Below are 21,200 nucleotides of genomic sequence, written 5' to 3'. Positions count from 1 at the left end.
AAAATAAGTTTATTTTCAAACAACAATAAAAGAACAATCATTTCCGATAATAAAATTGCTCACAGGCTCTGAGTAAAATTCTATCACAGCTTATACCAAAGCTTAGATTCATGTGTTGGCTAACTTGCGCACAAGTAAACTTGCTTACAACATTCTGAGCATGCAGAATTCATCTCCATGTTGACAGTTTCCTTTCGATTCGCAGAAAAAACAATCAGCTGCGATAAAAAAAAACGTCAGACAAAAGTAAAAAAGTGCAGTGAAAAACTTATCGGCATCCGAGAAAAAATAAAATTAATCCCTGCAATACCGCGTCAAACTGTATCAAAAGTAGTGCAAAAGCTAGCTCTTCCGCCGAGGCATCCAGTGCAACAGTTAGCTGCCCCCAAAAATTGAAAATCGTAGCGAAAAACGCAAAAATCGGAAGGGGTGCGTCGCCGTCGAAAAGCTGGTGGAATTTTCATTTTCGTGTCTGTCGTGTCTGTGCTTTTGTTAAGCGGGTGGAAAGGGGGAGTCTTTCTTCTTCTTGTTCTTCAGTGGGTGGCCGACATCCGAATCAAAACAAAAACAGACTTTTTCGGAGCTGAGCCGACGAGGATGTGTTTATTTTTTTCGATTCGTCGGCGAATTTAATCGCGATGCTACGCTAATTTTGTTGTTAGACGCTCTCGCGTGCGCGGTCGCATAACAGCACTTTTCTTCAATTGGATTCAATTTGTTTCAATTAGGTCTCGGCGCGGAGGCCGGACCTCGCAAAGAACTACTCTGCGACTGTTTCCAACGAAAATAGCTTTTGGTTAGAAATCGATTTCACACACAGAGCGGAAGCAGAATGTTTGGTCGAACGGAAACCAAGAAAGATAGCTTCCTGGAGCAAACGAAAGCCGCCCGGGAGGAACGGGCCAACGAGCGGGCTTTGGAGGAGAAACGGGACAAATCGATCGTATTGCTGCAAAGGAACATTCGCGGCTGGCTGGCGAGGACACAGTTCCGGAGGTTGATTTTGTAAGTCTAGTTTTGGACAGGGCTGGTAGCAGGTCACTGTCAATGCAAGTCTCTAAAAAGTGTATTAATTTTTAATGAACGTTCTCTAAAGTCACTATTTTTCTTGAAAAATACATACAGTAATAAAATCAGCAATTCTTGTGGGGAATCCCATTTTTTTTAAATATCCACGAATACATATCTGGCGGGGTTCTCACAAAAAATCCTGTCTCCTAATTCCTATTTGGATTTTATTTGTGATATAGGTTCCTATATGGTCTGTTTTGGTTAGGGGTGGTACAAAAATTATGTCACGCTAAATTTCAACTTTTTTGAGAGGGGGGCCCTTTGTCACACTTTTTGTATGAGTCCTCCGAAATTTTTGTAAGGCTTGTCACGCTTGGCTCGACCCCCTCCCCCCCTTGAAGCACGACGTAATTTGTGCATGACCCCTTACTGCCGCTTTTGGTTCCTATTCGGTCTCTAAAGTTCCTATTTTAAGACACTCAGTCATAGAATTTATGATAGTTCTAACTTGTAACCTTGTTTGCTTTCTTTTAGGGAAGAATTCGACACGCTCATGCCGCCTGTTGCGAATCCTACAAAAGACATCGAATTGAAACCCTGCCTGCAAGTGTATCATGCGGCCTCACATTTCATTCTGCAGTGGAAGACTGATTCCCCGGAGGACTCAACCAATTATGAGCGGTTGGAGCGTCTCTGTCGGTACCTGACTGCTAGTCTAGAATCTGATTCGCCCAAAACTAGTTACATCGGCGTAGCGCTGAACAAAGATTACAGTCTCGCCTGGATAAGACACATCAAGAAGCTTCTGTATCGCTGCTGTATGGCCATGGATAAACTACGACCGGAAGCGCACAGCGATAGCATATCATTAGCCTTATATCTGCACACTTTAGTAGCGTTTACCTCGACGAACAGTTGGGTTTTACTGAGGAACAAATCACTAGCTGGACTGAAGCCAGGCATGCTTCAACTCTGCAGTAACATTATGGGTGATTTAGTACAAAAAGGTTTCTACCTGAACCTGAGAAGTGTGCTGGTTAAAGGAACCTGTCGAACGGTCATCACGCTGAAACCAATATCCTTGACGGCCATAATGACCTTGGCTATTCGACCACTAATATCCAGTAACTTCAGTGAAAATCTGATGTCCCAGTTCCTAGTTCAGATTCTCTCCGTTCCTGGAATCACCTTCCAGCTGGAACAGTTTTCCCAAGAGTGTCTTACCAATCTACAATCGCATCATATCCTCGAAAAGTCTTTAGATCTCCTCAGCACCGAATCCACGATGAAGTACGTAATCAACACGCTTCAGAACTCGTACCTCCTCTCCTTACTATCCAATATCGTGCACCTGTACTACCTTGAACCCCCAGAAAATGCCTCGAAGCTAGCGTACCCCACCTTCACGTTCGTCGTGACGCAGCTCCTCAGCGGGATCCTGCAAAGCGTTGGGCAATCGGCCGGAACCTTCACGCAGTGGCACGAACTTCTCGGTTGGTTTACTCCCGGCAAGGAGCGCCTCCAGAACGAAAACCTTCCACTGATCAAGAAACAGATCCACCTGCTGTGGAACCATCGGATCGTGAAGCTCCTCCTCGGGGAAAACCTCAAAGAGCTGGCCGTGGGATACGAAACGATCGAGTACAACATCCCGAGCGGAAATAGCACCGGAAATTTGTTGAAACGAGCGCTGACTTTCGAAAGGAACTCTATCAAGACGGGTCCAGGAGAGAAGAAGACTAGCAAGTCGTTCCGCAAGATCGGTTCGGCTGAAATGTCCCGTGTGGCTCTGACTTGTGCGTTGTACCATGCGGCGCTGAATGCACTCTCGCAGCTGAGGTTGGATATTTTGTCTGGTAAATTTGTTGTATCCTTCTTCTTCTTCTTCTTCTTCTTCTTCTTCTTCTTCTTCTTCCTCTTAGCATTAACGTCCTCACTGGGACAGAGCCTGCTTCTCAGCTTAGTGTTCAATGAGCACTTCCACAGTTATGAACTGAGAGCTTTCTTTGCCAAAGTTGCCATTTTTTCGTTCGTATCTCGTGTGGCAGGAAGGATGAAACTCTATGCCCAGGGAAGTCCAGGAAATGTCCATTACAAAAAGATCCTGGACCGATCGGGAATCGAATCCAGACACCTTCAGCATGGCTTTGCTTTGTAGCCGCGGACTCTAACCACTCGGCTAAGGAAGGCCCCACTGTTGTATCCTAATTTTAAATATTTATCTAGCATGAGTGCTAGATACTTAACTTCTTCCGTTCAATTTATTGGAATCCCTCTCATCGTGACAACGTTTGTACTTAACAGTTTCAAATAAAGAGCTTCTGATTCAAGAGGGAACATTACACTGCGGAACACGTTTTTGTCTCCAGCACCAAAATACCGCTATTCACTTAATTAAGGGTTGCTGAATCCATTGCCGTTTTCAGAAATATCATAGCACGTCTAGTTTTTGAGATATTGACTGTTGAAAATGCAAAAAATGACTATTTCAGCCAACTTGCATGCAAGTTTGCCAGCTTGTAAGGTAATATACTGGCTTAATTTGCCACAGAACTCAAACTTTATGTGTATAACAATACTTATCATCAAAGTTTGTAATACTTTCGATGCGGAAATGTTATTGTTTAATGTTTTAGATAATTTGTGTATTTAACCATATAGAAGAAACGAAGAACTTTGTATGGAGACTGCAAGCATGTTGAAAAAATCGGTTTAATCGAAATTTAATCGCGCAATTTCAATCAAATTATGTCTGAAATGAAAGTTCAATTTCTATTTTGCATATTTGGTGGATTAGATTACAAAAAAAATTGATAAATTGTACTTTAAATTTCATGTAAACATGAATAAAACCAGTGTTTTATACAACTTTGGCGACCTGTAGCTAAAAATTGTGACGTGCTGGAACATTTCTGAAAATGTCACCAGATTCAGCAACCCCAAATCTACTAGAGACACATAATTTGATCGTTGAGACACGCAAAAATGTTATTTTTGTTACGCTGTGTTATTAGTTGAGTTTTGGAAGCATTAGGAGAAATCTTCCATTTATGCAGGACCCCACAGCAGTCTTCCGAAATCATCATTTCACAAGAGAGATTTCAAATGCATGCCTTGAAAAATTTCATTTTGTAATGATGAATTTGAATCCTCGCATTTCATTGCTCCTGTAATTACTTGATCTAAAATATTGCATCATTGATGCAAATCATTTCAGCTGCTTTGGATTCGAATGTTTCAAACGTTGGGATATCGCAATAAATAATTTAATGTGATCAATTCAGGAACTGAATGTCATTGAAATATACTGATGTCCGTATATCAATCCCACATAATGAATTAACGATTTTTTCAACAGAATTCGATATTCCAGAAGAGTATAATGTATCTAGTTATCTTTAGAAAGGTGCCTAGAATGTAAAATTTCTTGAATAGCCATTCTAGTACTAGAATGCCATCTAGTACACGACACTGGAGACGGCCTTACAGTTATTTATTTATTTATTTATTTATTTACACCGTCTTCGATGTACCGTACAGACTGAATTTAGTATATAAAAAAAGTAAAATCAATTTCTTATTCTATTTAAAAATATGTTCTTCGTCACGTCAAAATCAAATTTGTCTCCAACATCGTTGAATGCTCGCAAGCAAGAACTCAAGCAACTGTTATAACCATAGTTAGTCCGATGATTTGGTATATACAGAAGAACAGCGTTCCGAAATCTTCTAGAAGGAGCATTGAAACTCAGCAGCTCCAGTAGTGCAGGGCAATCTATTCCCCCTTTGATCAGGTCGAATATGAACAAACGTTGCTGATTGGTACGTCTGGCTGACAAAGATTCCAATCTTATCAGCTGGCATCGTTCATGGTAGCTCGGCAAATTCCTTGCATCGTTCCACGGTAGCCTACTCAGCGCAAACCTCAGGAATTTTTTCTGCACTCGTTCTAATGAAAGTATTTGCGTAACCTGAGATGGACACCAGACAGGCAGAGGCGTCGCGTGGCCTTATTATCAACCTGTGCACTTCTAATTTATGTTGAATTCGTTTTTTAACCTAGGTTGGAACTGACGCAACCTGTTCTGAACCACAGTTTCAACCCCAACCCGATTCAAGTTCGGCCGAACTACAATTTGCTTGACGTTGGATTATTTATGTGCTGATAACCGACCCAGTTCCTAAAAACGAAAACAACATAAGTGTCATTTTATATATGTAATTATTGGGTACACCGTGGATTCAAACCATTTTTTTCTAAGGTAATAAAGTGTATAATCAATCTTTACTAACCTTCGTTTTCAAATATATTTGTTTTTAGTCTTTCAGTTGATTAAAAACATACATGACTGCAGATGCTAATCGGGTTGTTTGGTTTTATTTACTCACTTTTTCATTTCTAACGATTAGTCATCATTATGGGGAAATTGTAAAATTACATATGAAAATAATTCAAATTATGCGGGTCATCAGTTTCGATTTATAAAGCACTGGATCCTAACTAATATTGCAATATAGAGTTAGTGATCATAACCCACATATTTTTACATAGAATTAATACAAGATCGTTCGCTTCGTGTACTTGGTGCACGCATCAAGAAAATTGCTTGCTTTTAAACCACACCACTAGCGTTATACTGACGATGACGGTACGGAGGGCACGACCGCTTTTGAATTCATTTTCTGATTGTCTTCCGATTGACCATCACAAGTACCACCGCGCTAATACTGTATGCTGGAAGCGAGGTTCTTAACCAGTATTGTACAAAAATACGCGCGGGCCCTGGGTCTCAAACTTACAGAAACTTCTTACCGTCAGCCGTCTAAAAAATCACGCCAGTACTCCACACCACAAGCGTGGTGATGTTGAAAGAGCGAAGGAAAAAAGAGAGCAAGCAAAATGGATCTCTCTCGTGGATTGATTTGTCTCTTGTCTTCCCACCGCACGCTCGCACAGATTGATGTGGCAAGACTGTGCACCGGCCAGAGTCAACGCTTTGGCTACTTACACACTGGCATTTGTAGTGCAAAAAACATTCTACCACATATACAGAATTGTGTGTACGACGAAAGGCAACGCGTCTCCCGATGAGAGTGCACACGTTGGGTTTCATCGTCACAGCAGCAACGTGTAGCGTGGAACAAAGTGTTGCGTAGCATGCATCGCACTGAGCGCGTAGGGAAAATTAGGGCACAGATCTCGCGCCGCACCAAACAGCTTTTGCATTTAATTCGAATACCAAAAATATAACAACAAATATTTTGAAAGGTGTAAATTGCGATGATCAATGATAAAGATAATTGAAATAGGCTAAATTTTATTGAGAGAATTGAAGAACCGTACTTCAATAATAGTAGAAATTGTAGGTTGTTATGATGAACGATTTGCCACCTGTGCAGTGCACATGTTGCACATGTGGACGCGACGCCTCTGCAGACAGGAGAGGCATATTCTAAGATGCTCCGCACCAAAGAACAGTACAGCGTTTTTAAGGCGTAAACATCTGTGAAAGAGTTGGTGTGCCTTCGAATCATTCCTAGAACGGAGAATGCTTTGGCGACAGTCAGCCCGATGTGCTCGTTAAATCTCACCTTGAAATCTATCGTAACACCAAGGTCGCAAATTGAATTAACGCGGACTAGCTCCTCCGCCCCGATGAAGTACCGATGCTGGTAAGAGGTGTTACAGCGAGTAAACGAAATTATTTTACATTTCCCGCTATTCACGCGCATGCCGTTGTTGTCGCACCAGATGAGCATGATGTCAATGTCCTCCTGGAGGGCGATGCAGTCCTGAGGAGATGATATGGTGCGGTAGAATTTCAGATCATCCGCGAACGACAGATTGCATGAAGAGAGCAACGAATACAAGTCGTTTATGAAGACGTTGAATATAAGTAGCCCCAAAACACTTCCTTGTGGAACTCCGGACGTAATGTTGAACGTACGAGAACGCGTTGAGTTGACCATCACAAAGGCGTATCGGTTCGTTAGATATGAGTAGAGCCACTCGGTGAGCCATCGTGGAAAGCCCAAGCGCTTGAACTTCTCGATCACCACAATATGCGGCACCGTGTCGAATGCTTTGGCAAAGTCTACGTAAATAGAGTCAACCTGTTGCCTTGCTTCCACTTCCCGAAACAACGTCGATACATAGCTCATTAGGTTCGTTGTCGTTGAGCGATTTTTCATGAATCCATGTTGACTTTCGGAGATGATCGATGTCAGTGTGTTGCTCAGAGTTTTGTGAATCAACTTCTCCAGAATTTTCGAAAGACAGCATAGTATGGATATACCCCGATAATTAGAAATATGATTACGGCTCCCGGATTTGTAAACCGGAACAATGTAGGCCATTTTCCATGCAGCCGGAAATGTCCTTTCGCGAAGGGAACAATTGAAAATGCATGTTATTGGAATACACAATGCAGCAGCGCAATTCCTTATTACCAGGGGAGGAATACCATCGGTTCCGGGCCCTTTTTTTATATCCAGATCACGTAGAGCTTCTAGGACTTCATCCGGTGAAAATTGTAAATCAGTAAATGAAAAATCATGCTCTTGTAAGTGTGCAAAAATATTCGAACGCTGCACAGGCGATACTTTGCTGAATACACTTTCAAAGAACTCTGCAAATAGATCAGCGGCTTCCGAAGTGTTGTGAGCTTCAATTCCGTTATATGTTACGCTCGGAGGAATGCGATTACTAGATTGAAGATTTTTCACGAATTCCCAAAATCGAGACGGGTTTTGCTTGAGACTTGACTGTACTGTAGAAATGTAGCTCTCGTAGGTGGATAAAAGTAGCGTTTTATACCGTATCTCAATTTCTTGAAGATGACTTCTGTCGCAATCGTCCCTTGATTGAAAGAAGCGTTTCCGTGCTTTTCTGAAATTTCACTGCTTTCGATATCCGCACGCAACCATGTCTCTGTGAATATTAAAACATCATAGTCACAGCTACTGAGCAGCAAGCGCAGTTGAACTATTTTAGTTCGTAAGCCTCTAACATTCTGATAGTAGATGGAGAGAAGGCGATCAGTACCGTTCCCTACCATAACGTTTGAATTTTCAATGATTTCAATAGCATCTGCGTTAGGTGATTGAACGGCGTGTGGAGGTAGCATAATGTCTTCCTGACGGCCTAAAGTGCTGGAATGTTCAGTCGCATCAGGTAGAGCATATGTCGGGGCTTGAGAGTACTTGCCTGCTTGAGCGGGTTGGAAGACCCCCTCTCCATTCTCGTACACAGGACCGGGATGGCTGTAGAACGCTGGCAGGAGTGGCTCGACTGTGACGAGGGGATTAGGGGCTTCCATTAGACTTGCAGGCGTGCATCCCGGTGACTCGGCGTGTGATGAACAGGTTAGGATTGTTGATGAAGATGATGACGTTGGTAGGCTTGCGATGGACATTGCGTTGCTAGAATCGACGGAATTTACCGGGAGGTTGAAATTCTTATTGCACGTATACTTGCCTGCAATTCCAGGTCGGAAGACCCCCTCTCCAAACTCGTACACAGGACCGGGATGGCTGCTGATCGCTGGCAGGAGTGGCTCGACTGTGACGAGAGGATTAGGGGCTCCCTTGAGACTGGCAGGCGTGCATCCCGGTGACTCGGTGTGTGTTGAAAGCTCGATGGACGATGATGTTTGATTATTCATGATTGTAACATGTTTTTGATGGCGTGATCTCGAACAGATGTAGTTTGGTGACGTGTTGCTAGAATTGGTTGACTGTACCGGAAGAGTTTTGTTCACATCGCATGTGTACTTGCCAATTGAGACGGTTTGGAAGACCCCTTCTTCGCACCCAAACACAGGAACAGGACGACTGATGAGCGTAGGCAGGAAAAACGGGACTGTGTTGGGGGAATACGGGGCTTCCATAGTTCTAATACTTTTGCGTTGAAGTCTAAATACGCGTTTTGAGTTGAAGTCTAAATACGCGTATCTGTCAAAGGATACAAACTCTATAGGTCTAAATTCTGTTTTTCATTTACTCGTTCAAAAGAATTTGATAGGAACTCAAAAGGGAAGCATCTAGTCGAGTTCACCTCGCGATCTTCCAATAAACTGGATTGGGCCAAACAAAATGGTGCCCAAGACCGTGGTAGCAAAATCTGAATCTAACTTTTGTCCTCTAAAGGTTTAAAGGATGAGGAGGAAGTTTCGAAACAACACACATACTACGGTTGAGTTCTTTAACTTAAGGTGTGACCCACTTAGAATTCTTGATCCGAATATTTTTAAAATTGGAATATTGCGTCGAATACATTAAAATAATCTATTCAGTAAACGAATGATGAAGAAATTTTGCTGATGTCCGTAAAAGAATTCTCTATATGGAAATAGCTTTTTTCAACATAATCTGATCTCTCGGAAGTATACAGCGTAGTTATCCGTAGGAAGCTGGCTTGAAAGGAAACCTTTAACAATGACGATTTAAAAGAAGAGGCTCAAAGAGGTGCTTCCCTTTGTAAGTCGAGTTCACCACGTTATCAGTAAAGTATTCGAGCAAAAACGTGAGACGAGGGTACGTGCCAAAAATGATCATTGTCAGCGTTATGAATTTATGTACGAATTCTCTGTACTGCAGAGTGCACAGCATAGACTCATTGAGTTATAGGCCATGAGATATGGAAAATTTACTACTTTTGCAATAGCATGCAGATAATGATGTTTAGTAAAAAAAAACTCCTGGTTTGAACCTAGTCCTAGCTGATTATGAGCATTTTTACTAAGTCTAAGGTTGTAATGAATTGATTTTTGGGTTTTCAAATGCACTTCTACGAAGCCAGATTATATATTTATTTAGTTAACATCTACACAGATAACACTGAATCAACAATTTCACGCCACAATACTTGGTTCGTGGCCGCATCTCTCCATCCTCGGTTCTGCCCCACGCTCGCCAAATCGATACGCACTTGATCCGCCCACCTAGCTCGCTGCACAGTGGCGCATGGCCGGACAAAACCTCAAAAATTTATGTTCTCAAAATCAGTCGTCAATATTTTTTATAGACTTCTGTACTATTGAGCGACAATTTCTCAAAATTTGAGATTGATCTGTTCTGTTTTCGATTTTTGGCAGCATCGTAAATGTGGAAAGTCAGCAAAATTGGACTGCTCGAAATTCATCAACTATGATTGACCTAGCAAACTTCAAACAGCTGTATCTCAACGAAATCATAACCGATTTAAGCTCAATAGGTTCCATTTGAAAGCGTAGTTATAAGCCTTAGTTTTGGCTATAGTTATATAGATTTTAACATATCAAGTTGTTGTTTGTAACAAAAATAGTTTCAAACAATCTTTCTCTAAAATTTTGTTGAATTTTCAAAACTTCGTACGTTTTATGTGAAGTGTTTCGGGAAAATGAGTCACTCACTATGAACCAGCAAATCTTCCATACTTTTAAACGTGCAATAGTTTTTCTTGCCCCTTTTTGCCCCTAGAGGTGTAAATTCCATTTTCATTTTTCATTATTATTTATCGATTTCATCATTCAAATCTCTATGATTTGTCATAATTCGTTTGAAATTTTAGTGGAATTACTAAATGGAAGTTAAATTTGTACCTCTAGTTCAGGTTTATGCGCAAACTTCTGCATTACCACAACAAAAATTGTAGTAATAGCCTTTTTATACGATTAAATAAAAAAAACTTAATTTGGACCAATTTCACTAGAAAATCGAATTTTCAATTTGACTGTTATTTCCAAAGAGATGATATCAGGCATCCAAGATAATCAATAGGTTACCATTATCAAGCAATTTGAGACGTATTTGGGGTTTTGTCCGACCTTTGTATGAAGAACCGCCACTGTGCGCTGCGCTCCACGCCTTCTTGTACCTACCGGATCCGAAGCGAACACCATCTTTGCAGGGTTGCTGTCCGGCATTCTTGCAACATGCCCTGCCCATCGTATCCTTCCAGCTATGGCCACCTTCTGGATACTGGGTTCGCCGTAGAGTTGAGCGAGCTCGTGGTTCATCCTTCGCCGCCACACACCGTTCTCCTGCACACCGCCGAAGATCGTCCTAAGCACCCGACGTTCGAAGATTCCAAGTGCTTGCAGGTCCTCCTCGAGCATCGTCCACGTTTCATGCCCGTAGAGGACTACCGGCCTTATGAGCGTTTTGTACATGGTACATTTGGTGCGGGCGTGAATCTTTTTTGACCGCAGCTTCTTCTGGAGGCCATAGTAGGCTCGACTTCCACTGATGATGCGCCTTCGTATTTCACGGCTAACGTTATTGTCAACCGTCAGCAAGGATCCAAGGTAGACGAACTCGTCGACCACCTCGAACGTATCCCCGTCTATCGTAACACTGCTACCTAGGCGAGCCCTGTCGCGCTCGGCCCCACCAGCTATCATGTACTTTGTCTTGGCCGCATTCACCACCAGTCCAATTTTTGCTGCCTCGCGTTTCAGGCGGGTGTACAGGTCTGCCACCTTTTCAAATGTTCGGCCGACGATGTCCATATCATCCGCGAAGCAAACAAATTGACTGGATCTCGTAAAAATCGTACCCCGGCTGTTAAGCCCGGCTCTCCGCATAACACCTTCTAGCGCAATATTGAACAACAGGCACGAAAGTCCATCACCTTGTCGTAGTCCCCGGTGGGATCCAAACGAACTGGAGTGTTCGCCTGAAACCTTCACACAATTTTGCACACCTTCCTTCGTCGCTCTTATCAGTCTCGTGAGCTTCCCGGGAAAGCTGTTCTTGTCCATGATTTTCCATAGCTCTACGCGGTCGATACTGTCGTATGCCGCCTTGAAATCGATGAAAAGGTGATGCGTTGGGACCTGGTATTCACGACATTTTTGGAGGATTTGCCGTACAGTAAAGATCTGGTCCGTTGTCGATCGGCCGTCAACGAAGCCGGCTTGATAACTTCCCACGAACTCGTTTACTACGGGTGACAGACGACGGAAGATGATCTGGGATAATACTTTGTAGGCCGCATTTAGAATGGTGATCGCTCGAAAGTTCTCACAATCTAACTTGTCGCCTTTCTTGTAGATGGGGCAGATTACCCCTTCCTTCCACTCCTCCGGTAGCTGTTCTGTTTCCCAGATTGTGCCTATCAGCCGGTGCAGACAAATGGCCAGCCTTTCCGGACCCATCCGGACGAAGCCAGATGTGTTATTTATTACGCTGGCTTTTATATTACATAACCTGGGGCAGATCTTGCCGGCGGTGCCTTTAAGTTTATTTGATCGAGACTAAATGTACAAAGCACTAGTAACAGGTCCGTCACACTCGGGCTCAGATTGTGGGGTTTATTTTGTAAATCGAGCAGATTCATGTGACTCATCTGTGGCCACTGTCGATCAAAGTAAGCATGCATATTTCAGATGTCACCCGTCGACTCCCATAGTAATCCAGTCACATAAAGTGACAACTGTCGAAAAACTCGAGTGACAGGGCCGTGTCGAGTGAAATTTTTGGTCGACAGTGACTCCAGTCGAGTCATTTTGATCGACTCGACTTATAAAATAGGGCCCTGTGTACCACTTCTAGTACTGCATTTGGTCCCTCGGTAGTACAAAAGGTACCCAAGTTTGACAGATCGCAGTACACTTTTCACGGCATTGCAGATTACCTTATGAGCTATAAAATTTTGGGCAACTGCAAGGGACATCGGGGTCTTTAATTTGTAATGCTAGTAACGTTCTTGGAGGGGCAAGTAAGATTACATCCAGTGCAGACCTTTCTGAAAAACTGTTTGGTCGACCTTCACAACATTTTGCCATCCATTGCGTGTTTCCTACAAGCAAAAAAAATCAGTAAAGTAAAAATCAGTAAATAAAAAAAATGCATTAGATTCTTTGATAAATAGCTACTCCAGCAAGTTTATTAGACAGCCTTAGTATCAGACATGTACCAACAGTGATAATTTTCAATCGCTGGGTGCTGCAGTCTGACATTTTTCGAGCCACAATAAAACAATGATCGCACGGTTGCTATGCCTACTACCCATGTTCGTCCAACAGAATGAGTCGATATTTTCTAGATCATTGATGCAGTATTTTCATGAAAGGATAGGAGCAAATCAAAGCAATGTTGGATTGAGAAATAAGGAGTGTGCATTCCCCTACTCCTTAATTTGTGGATCAAAGCAACGCAATGCGAAGGATATTTTGAAGACTGCCCCACAGTTATGGACCAATAAATGTGGATTCCAACCTATTAAATTCAATAAACCAAACTCTAGAAAACATATTTATTTAAATAAGAGCATGAATCGAATTAGATATTTCATATTGGAACCTAAGATAGTAAACTATACAGGGGCCTTTCTTAACCGAGTGGTTAGAGTCCGCGGCTACAAAGCAAAGCCATGCTGAAGGTGTCCGGGTTCGATTCCCGGTCGGTCCAGGATCTTTTCGTAATGAAATTTTCTTGACTTTCCTGGACATAAAGTATCATCGTGCCTGCCACACGATATACGAATGCAAAAATGGCAACTTTGGTAATGAAAGCTTCAGTTAATAACTGTGGAAGTGCTCATAAGAACACTAAGCTGAGAAGCAGGCTCTGTCCCAGTGAGGACCCTTAATGCCAAGAAGCAGAAGATGGGGTTTTTTCTCGTCCAAATTGTCTAAAACTATGCAATAAGAAGCATATTTAAGCCAAATATGAGATAATTTCACAACATAAAACAGGGTGCTAATATCACCCCATCGACAAAAAATTCATTCGTTATTTTTTTAAGACAACGGAAATCATGCGTATCTAGTGTATTGATCTAAAAATTGTAATTCTAACGACTTTTCTTAAGGCTAAGTAGCCCGTCATTCGTTTTGGCATCAATGATGACTTTTCAGCTTGCATTTCAAAGTGATAAAACTCAGGAGTGCTTCGGAAGGCCCAAGCAAGACGCTTCGTTTTCGGGACGCCGGGAGTTTGGTTTCGTTTCGCGTGTTGTGCTGGGCAGTGCTTCGGAAAGTCCAAGCAAGACGGTTCGTTTTCGGGGCACCGAGAAGTTTTCCTGCTCGTGCTGTGTGAGTGCGAAAAATATTCGTGTTCAATCAAGGATGGATTACCAACTGGTGAGCTCGTTTCATGCTTATGATAACACATTTTTTCATGAAAGCGTTAGTTTTATGTAATATTCAATCAAACTTTGTATGGTTCGTCACTACAAGTGTCGGCATTATGCTTGTTTTATACAATTCTAATATACATATAAAATTTTTGATATTACTTAAGATACTTTTTTGAACTGTTCGACATTATGGGTGTTGACGTATTTTTTATGTATGGTTCGTCACTACAAGTGACGGCATTATTCCTGTTTCATATAATTTATAATGTATGCATATATTTTTCTCTTTTCGCCATTAATAAAAACTTTTTTTTGAATGGTTTGACATTATAGATGTTGACGTTTATTTTAAATCTTTTACCAAAAACTTTTCGAGACAAAAATAAAAACTAGCTTTAAGTATAAGTCGTATTTTCCTCCTTATCCATGGATCGCGCCACCGACCAAAGGTGACTCCCAGATCTTTTCCTGTTCCATTAATAAACACCCTTCCCGTGATGATAGTGGAGATGCAGAGGTATTCTCGGTCTCTAGAAGCAACAATCATTACACTCTAACATTCCTTCCCCATCCCAACTGACTGTAAGGACTTGGCCGGCGTCGTTATTGATCAATAATATTAGATCTGCTAAAATTGCACTCCGAGAGTAAGCGGAAACTCCCATCCCTTATTCATTTGGATCGCAGTGCAATTATTACCAGTTCCGATCAATCACGGAGTAGCAAGCATTGACATGTACAGTCAGTCTATGCTATGCTATGCATTTCAAAGTGATAAAACTCAGTCTTGATAGTTTATATTGACTTGAAAAAATATTACTGTACGCGCTAACATGCATAAAGTATGCTGATACTTTTTCAGCTCTGTCAGTGCAAAACCAACTGATTTTCTTTGATTCTAAATCGTGAGATGAATTAGCAACAATCATCAACGACGCGTACAAATTTCAATGACGGCCTACTTCGCCTTAAGATGGCCAAATTGCCCCACTTTCCTTTAGACGGAATTCACACGTACCAATGCCACGGTATTGGTTATCTGTATTTCATGTGATAGACAAAAAGTTAATAAAAAAACTGAACGTAGACTAAAAAGTTACGGTTCATACAAAACTCTACGTTTTCTCATACAAAAAGTGTTACAGAAGGGGAGGGGGTTGAAAATTTCAATTTTAAGTGTTACGTAACGAATGGATGCAGCCCCTTATCAAAATTAATGTTAATTTGAATGTTTCATGAGTGCGCGGAATTAGACATTCTTCTGCGCGGAATATGGAAAAGCGTTTAAAAAATGCGCGGAATCAGGCAATTTCAACGAATGAACTATTTCAAAAAAATCACAATTGTAAATTATGAATACAGTCTAGTTTATATTTTCCCATAATCTTGAATAGATTTGCTAACGATCCACTCATAAAGCTTTTTTGTTGATGCAATACCAATTTTTAATTAACCATTTGAATCGTTTTATTTCTTAACTGCGCTGAATTACGATATTCCATTTTTCATCTCTTCAGGAGGATTATAGTCATTTGAGATACCTTTTAAGACGACCTTGAACAAACGTTCAGTTTTTTCGTCATGAATTAAAAAAATTGCTTCTTCTCTTCAAGGTGTTTGAGAAGAAGTTCGCGATCTTTGAGAGTTTTCGGCAAAACGCGACATTCTTCTTTCATTACGATTTTAAAGGAAACCTAAATTCCCCTAATGGAGTCCAAGATCTCCTGCCTAAATCCCCCAATTTCGGAACAACTAACCACGATAGGCGGCACTCTTTGCTTCTTCACTTGAACCGAAGAGTCTGGGGTGAAGCTGCTTCTATTTGATGTCCAGAAAATTTATCAAAAGCATCGAATTGACTGTTCATTTCGATGCAATTATCAACATTAACCATTTCACCCTTGGAAGAAAGCGCACATTCCGAAGAAACATCTTTCTTTCCAGTTTACCTGTGATTTTACTTAAGTTTAGAACGCACTTTTTTGGATGAAAATGTGAGTTCATAGATTAAACTTCTGATTTTTGTTTCCATGTATGATTACAGTTAAAAAGAGGCCTTCTCCTTAAAGGTTTTTTTTAAACAGTGTCCAAAAAAAATTACCACCGCCAACAAAGGTTTATTCCCAACAACGGAAAATTAAAAGCACGGGTCACATCATGGAACAAAAATGTATCAATAGTATCTAAGCTTCCATCAGCAGATACAGAGTACTATGCGCACTAATCTTATGGTAAATTTTCTCTTTTTAGGCCTGTGTTACAACGACACCGTACTCCACGATCTGTGGCTATTACTCGGATCACTAGGTCCCACTTGTGGCCTGAAAGGGTTCATCGAACTCTTGCAAATCAACCAACCAAACTACGAGCCGCCTTTGCTGCTGCTGTCTTTGTTCTGCGACTGCATGACCCATTACGTCACGTAAGTTACGAATAATATTACGGTACGCAAAATATTAAATTGCCTTCCCCTATCCCAGAATTCTGGACGATCTGGAGATGTACGAACAGCAGAATCCCTTCACCATCAACGATTACATTGCCCTGTCGCACTTTCTCAACACATTCCTCTATCGAACGATTCAGGATCAGATTTTCGACATCAAAACCGTAACCAGTGCCCCGCTGTTCGTGTCCACGCACACGCTGCTGCTGTGTCTGTACCGACGTGATTGCCGGAGATCGTTCGCCCCCCAGAACCATTGGCTCATTCGCGACATCCGACCGTCACATTTCCTAACCGATCTGGAAAAAGGCAAGAAGCACACCCAAATCCTGCTGCAGAAGATGCCACACATCATACCGCATGAAGATCGTGTTCAGCTGTTTCGAAAGTTTGTCCAGAACGAAAAGGCAGTGCTCGGATTAACGGAGTCGGCGTGTGCTTCGCCTAGTTCCGCGCTGGTCACGGTTCATCGCGATCGGATAGTGGAAGATGGCTATCGGCAACTAGCGGCTCTTCCTCCTCACGCTCTAAAAGGTGTAATCCGGGTAAGGTTCGTGAACCAGCAAGGTCTGGACGAAGCCGGTATCGATCAGGATGGAGTGTTCAAAGAATTCCTCGAGGAGACGATCAAGCGAGTGTTCGATCCATCGTTGAATCTGTTCAAGACGACCACAGAGCAAAGACTGTACCCGTCGCCAACGTCGCACATGCAAGAAAATCACCTGCAGCTGTTCGAGTTTGTCGGGAGGATGCTCGGCAAAGCGGTCTACGAAGGAATTGTGGTGGATGTCCCGTTTGCTTCGTTCTTTTTGTCGCAAGTTCTCGGTCAAACGAATCAGGCGCTGTACAGCTGCATGGACGAGTTGCCGTCGCTGGATAAGGAACTGTATCGGAGTTTAACCTTCATCAAGCACTACCATGGGGATGTGGCCGATTTGGATCTCACGTTCAGCGTGGACGAAGATGTGATGGGGAAGATTGTGACGCATGAGCTGTATCCCGGGGGGAAAGCAAGAGCTGTGAACAACGATAACAAGTGAGTTTATCAACATTTGTTTTAACCTTTGAATGGCGTGGACGATTTTGTTGCAGTCTTTTACGCATATAGTTTTTTAAACAATATTAATGTTAAAATCGAATTTTGGACGCATAGGAACTATTTAAGGTTTTAGTTCAGTAGCTTTTTTTGGTATAATGAGATTTTTGAGAGAATCCCAAGAAGATCGGATGAGAATCCTGAGAGGTTTCTGATGTGAATAATGAAAGGATTCTGTTGAAAATCTTGAGGTTCCAAATATATGATCCAACGAGTGCAACTAAGTCGTTCACGCCTTGTAAAAGTTAATCTGAAGACGATGATTCACGATGTGCAAAACATCCCGACAGGATCAACTACATCCACTACATGGCGTACTTCCGCATGCATACGCAGATACGTGACCAAACGGCTGCCTTCATACGGGGCTTCCGCAGCATAGTCAATCCCGATTGGTTGGCTCTGTTTTCCACTCCGGAGGTAAGTGATTGTTCCCTTTAATTTCGTCCAATTCTTCCTTATCTTGAGTGATTGTCTTTCCAGCTACAACGACTGATTTCCGGCGACACGGCACCACTAGATCTTAAGGACCTGCGGAAGCACACCCAGTATTATGGGGGATTCCACGATGGCCATCGCGTCGTCGGGTGGCTGTGGGATATTCTTGCCAAAGATTTTAGCGAAGAGGAGAAGAAACTGTTCCTTAAGGTGAGTAGCGTTTTACTTAAATTCGGATTATCAATTGCAGCTTTTTTCCTTGCGATCGTTTTACGTGTGTTTCGGATTTGAAAGACTGCTCTTCTTCAGTCTCAAGCCTGAGACTGAATAGGGGTGGGAGTATGGGTATGTTGGTATTCAACTAAAACTATCATCTGTACAGTTTCACATTATGCGTGCGTCTTATACAGTGTATTCTGTGCTTTTTCGTCTTTGGCGTTTTTCAACAGATACCGAACTAGTTTTTTTTTTCGCTCAACCCAATCTTTACAAAATTATTATTATTAATATTATTTTATTGAAATGTATTCCACAACTCTTCTCATTCTCTTACAGTTTGTGACCAGCTGTTCCAAGCCTCCCCTGTTGGGCTTTGCGCATCTCGAACCGCCCTTTTCCATCCGTTGCGTTGAGGTGGGTGACGACGAGGACATAGGCGACACCGTGGGTTCGGTAATTCGTGGATTTTTTACCATCCGCAAAAAAGATCCCCTCAATCGGCTGCCGACCTCGTCGACCTGTTTCAACCTGCTGAAGCTACCCAACTATCAGAAGAAAAGCATGCTTCGGGACAAATTACGCTACGCTATCTCCAGCAATACGGGCTTCGAACTGTCGTAAGTCTGCTTCGACGGGATGTTTAGTAGAGGTGGAGTAAAAATGCAAATTAAACCGTACTCGTTTTGGAATTTATGTCGATAAAAGTAGGTATATATTTTTTAAAAGTGAAGATGTTATTTTTCTATACATTTGTACAAAAAGCAAATAGATAATACCCCGTATGGAAGTCCTTCTGAGTAGTGCGATCGATGTTCTTCAAACGTATAATCTTGAAAAGCATATTTTTTCTATTCTGTGGTACAATGTAACATTACGTAGAAGAGCAGAGGACCTTCGCTATTCAAGTGGAACAACCTAGAGTGCCTGTAAACAAGAGTGACGTCATGTTCCAGTTTTGACAGGTCTCCTGCTCGATTGGAACGCGGATTTGTATGGAAATGACAGTTCGCCGCTGTTCCAATTTTGACATTGACGCCACTCTTATCTAGATCCACTCTGGAACAACCCAGAAGATAAAAGGATGATGTAATAACTGTGATAGTAAAACTAGTAGTATAAGCGATAGACAGACTACGATTGAAAAGATGCAAAACCGACTACCAATTCTTCCAAGCTGATTCACACAAAGCCCTCAAGTTTGTTTAAGGTTGTTGATACAGATCACAAGCACATTACAGTCCCGGGAGCGTTACATTATTTGCGTAGCAATTAGCTTGTACGCGTACACCTTCCTCATACGCCTGCATCGGTTTGCGGAATCGATGCTTTTCGATGTTTAGTGTCAATCCACGTGTACAATATTTTGTATTTCGTTTTAACCCGTTCAAATTTTACAAATATAGTCGATCAAATCAAGGTTGCGCCCAAATCGGGTCTGGAAGAGCTTAATAAAAAGTTTGGTCGTAGTTTTGAGTGGCAATAGCTGATCGAGGTTGATCTTTTAGGTGCGCATGTACATTACATCTATCGATCGTGACTTTATAGTTCTGTGTCAATGTTGTGTAGTGAGCATACTTATAATCCCGTAGAAAAGTGTAAATTGTTCAACGCAAACGGCGTAGTAATTGTCAGTGACTACAGCAAAAGTTAATAAAATGTAAAAGTATTATAATTTTGTGGACCAATTTTATTCAAAGATTGTGAAATTAATCAACAAGGTATGTAAGAAGCATTCTTTTTTTTTTCTTTTATGGGAAGTGGGGTCTTTAGTCGAGTGATTAGAGTCCGCGGCTACAAAGCAAAGCCATGCTGAAGGTGTCTGGGTTCGATTCCCGGTCTACCGAGAGTATAATCGTACCATCCACATGATATACGAATACAAAAATGGCAACATTGGCATAGAAAGCTCTCAGTCAATAACTCTAGAAAGATTCGCGAACTAGGCGAAACTGACAAAATGTACACAATTTAAGAAAATATAGCGTTGAAATTGTAGCTAGAATATACAATCACTGCACTTGAACTTTTCCCCTATCGATAATTTAACTATTTGAAAAACGCTAATTTGTAGAAGACGAAACTTCACCTCATGCAAAACCACACACTTTATTGATTACGCCTGTGTTTTTGTTTATCAAAGTGATGGGCGCATCTGAAATCGAAATCAAAAAACGGCGAGAGTAAACGGCGACACTGCAAACAAAAAATAAACAAGGCGTACATGGCGGGCTTAATTGAAACCAGAATGTAAACACGGCGCAAAAGTAATTGGCGACACTGAAAATAATATCGATTACAGGCTCATAACATTGAGCGATACTGGCATTCTCGAGTACGTTTTAGGCGAAACCTTTAAAAATTTTTTGAGTACGAAATAGCTAGGGGAATTGTAGGAAGGAGATGTGTGTGGTATTGATGAGGATTTTAATACTAGGTTTATGACAGAGGCGTCGCGTCCACATGTGCAACATGTGCACTGCACAGGTGGCAAATCGTTCATCATAACAACCTACAATTTCTACTATTATTGAAGTACGGTTCTTCAATTCTCTCAATAAAATTTAGCCTATTTCAATTATCTTTATCATTGATCATCGCAATTTACACCTTTCAAAATATTTGTTGTTATATTTTTGGTATTCGAATTAAATGCAAAAGCTGTTTGGTGCGGCGCGAGATCTGTGCCCTAATTTTCCCTACGCGCTCAGTGCGATGCATGCTACGCAACACTTTGTTCCACGCTACACGTTGCTGCTGTGACGATGAAACCCAACGTGTGCACTCTCATCGGGAGACGCGTTGCCTTTCGTCGTACACACAATTCTGTATATGTGGTAGAATGTTTTTTGCACTACAAATGCCAGTGTGTAAGTAGCCAAAGCGTTGACTCTGGCCGGTGCACAGTCTTGCCACATCAATCTGTGCGA

The 21,200-nt window shown here is 41.8% G+C and overlaps 1 protein-coding gene across 1 annotated transcript; it reads left to right on the top strand.

The window, feature by feature from the left end:
• The first annotated feature begins 224 nt into the window (after positions 1–224).
• LOC5565466 (ubiquitin-protein ligase E3B) lies at positions 225–19,942 on the top strand. Its single transcript, XM_001649776.2, has 7 exons — positions 225–1,005; positions 1,546–2,867; positions 16,325–16,496; positions 16,555–17,556; positions 17,907–18,036; positions 18,100–18,264; positions 18,610–19,942. Exons 1-7 carry the CDS (start codon positions 833–835, stop codon positions 18,892–18,894), a joined length of 3,249 nt encoding a protein of 1,082 aa, XP_001649826.2. The 5' UTR covers positions 225–832; the 3' UTR covers positions 18,895–19,942.
• The last annotated feature ends 1,258 nt before the right edge of the window (positions 19,943–21,200 follow it).

The sequence above is a fragment of the Aedes aegypti genome, chromosome 2, assembly GCF_002204515.2.
Source record: "Aedes aegypti strain LVP_AGWG chromosome 2, AaegL5.0 Primary Assembly, whole genome shotgun sequence".
In the NCBI taxonomy this organism is placed as follows: Eukaryota; Metazoa; Arthropoda; class Insecta; order Diptera; family Culicidae; genus Aedes; species Aedes aegypti.
Note: the sequence above shows the minus strand (reverse complement) of the source record. Positions and strands in the feature narration are given on the sequence as shown.

What these genes read in the sequence shown, in the direction of transcription:
- LOC5565466 (XM_001649776.2), top strand. Translation starts at nt 833, where the DNA reads ATGTTTGGTCGAACGGAAACCAAGAAAGATAGCTTCCTGGAGCAAACG. An exon ending in TGCATGACCCATTACGTCAC is followed by an intron (nt 16,497 to 16,554) that starts GTAAGTTACGAA and finishes CCCCTATCCCAG; the next exon opens with AATTCTGGACGATCTGGAGA. An exon ending in GCTGTGAACAACGATAACAA is followed by an intron (nt 17,557 to 17,906) that starts GTGAGTTTATCA and finishes ACATCCCGACAG; the next exon opens with GATCAACTACATCCACTACA.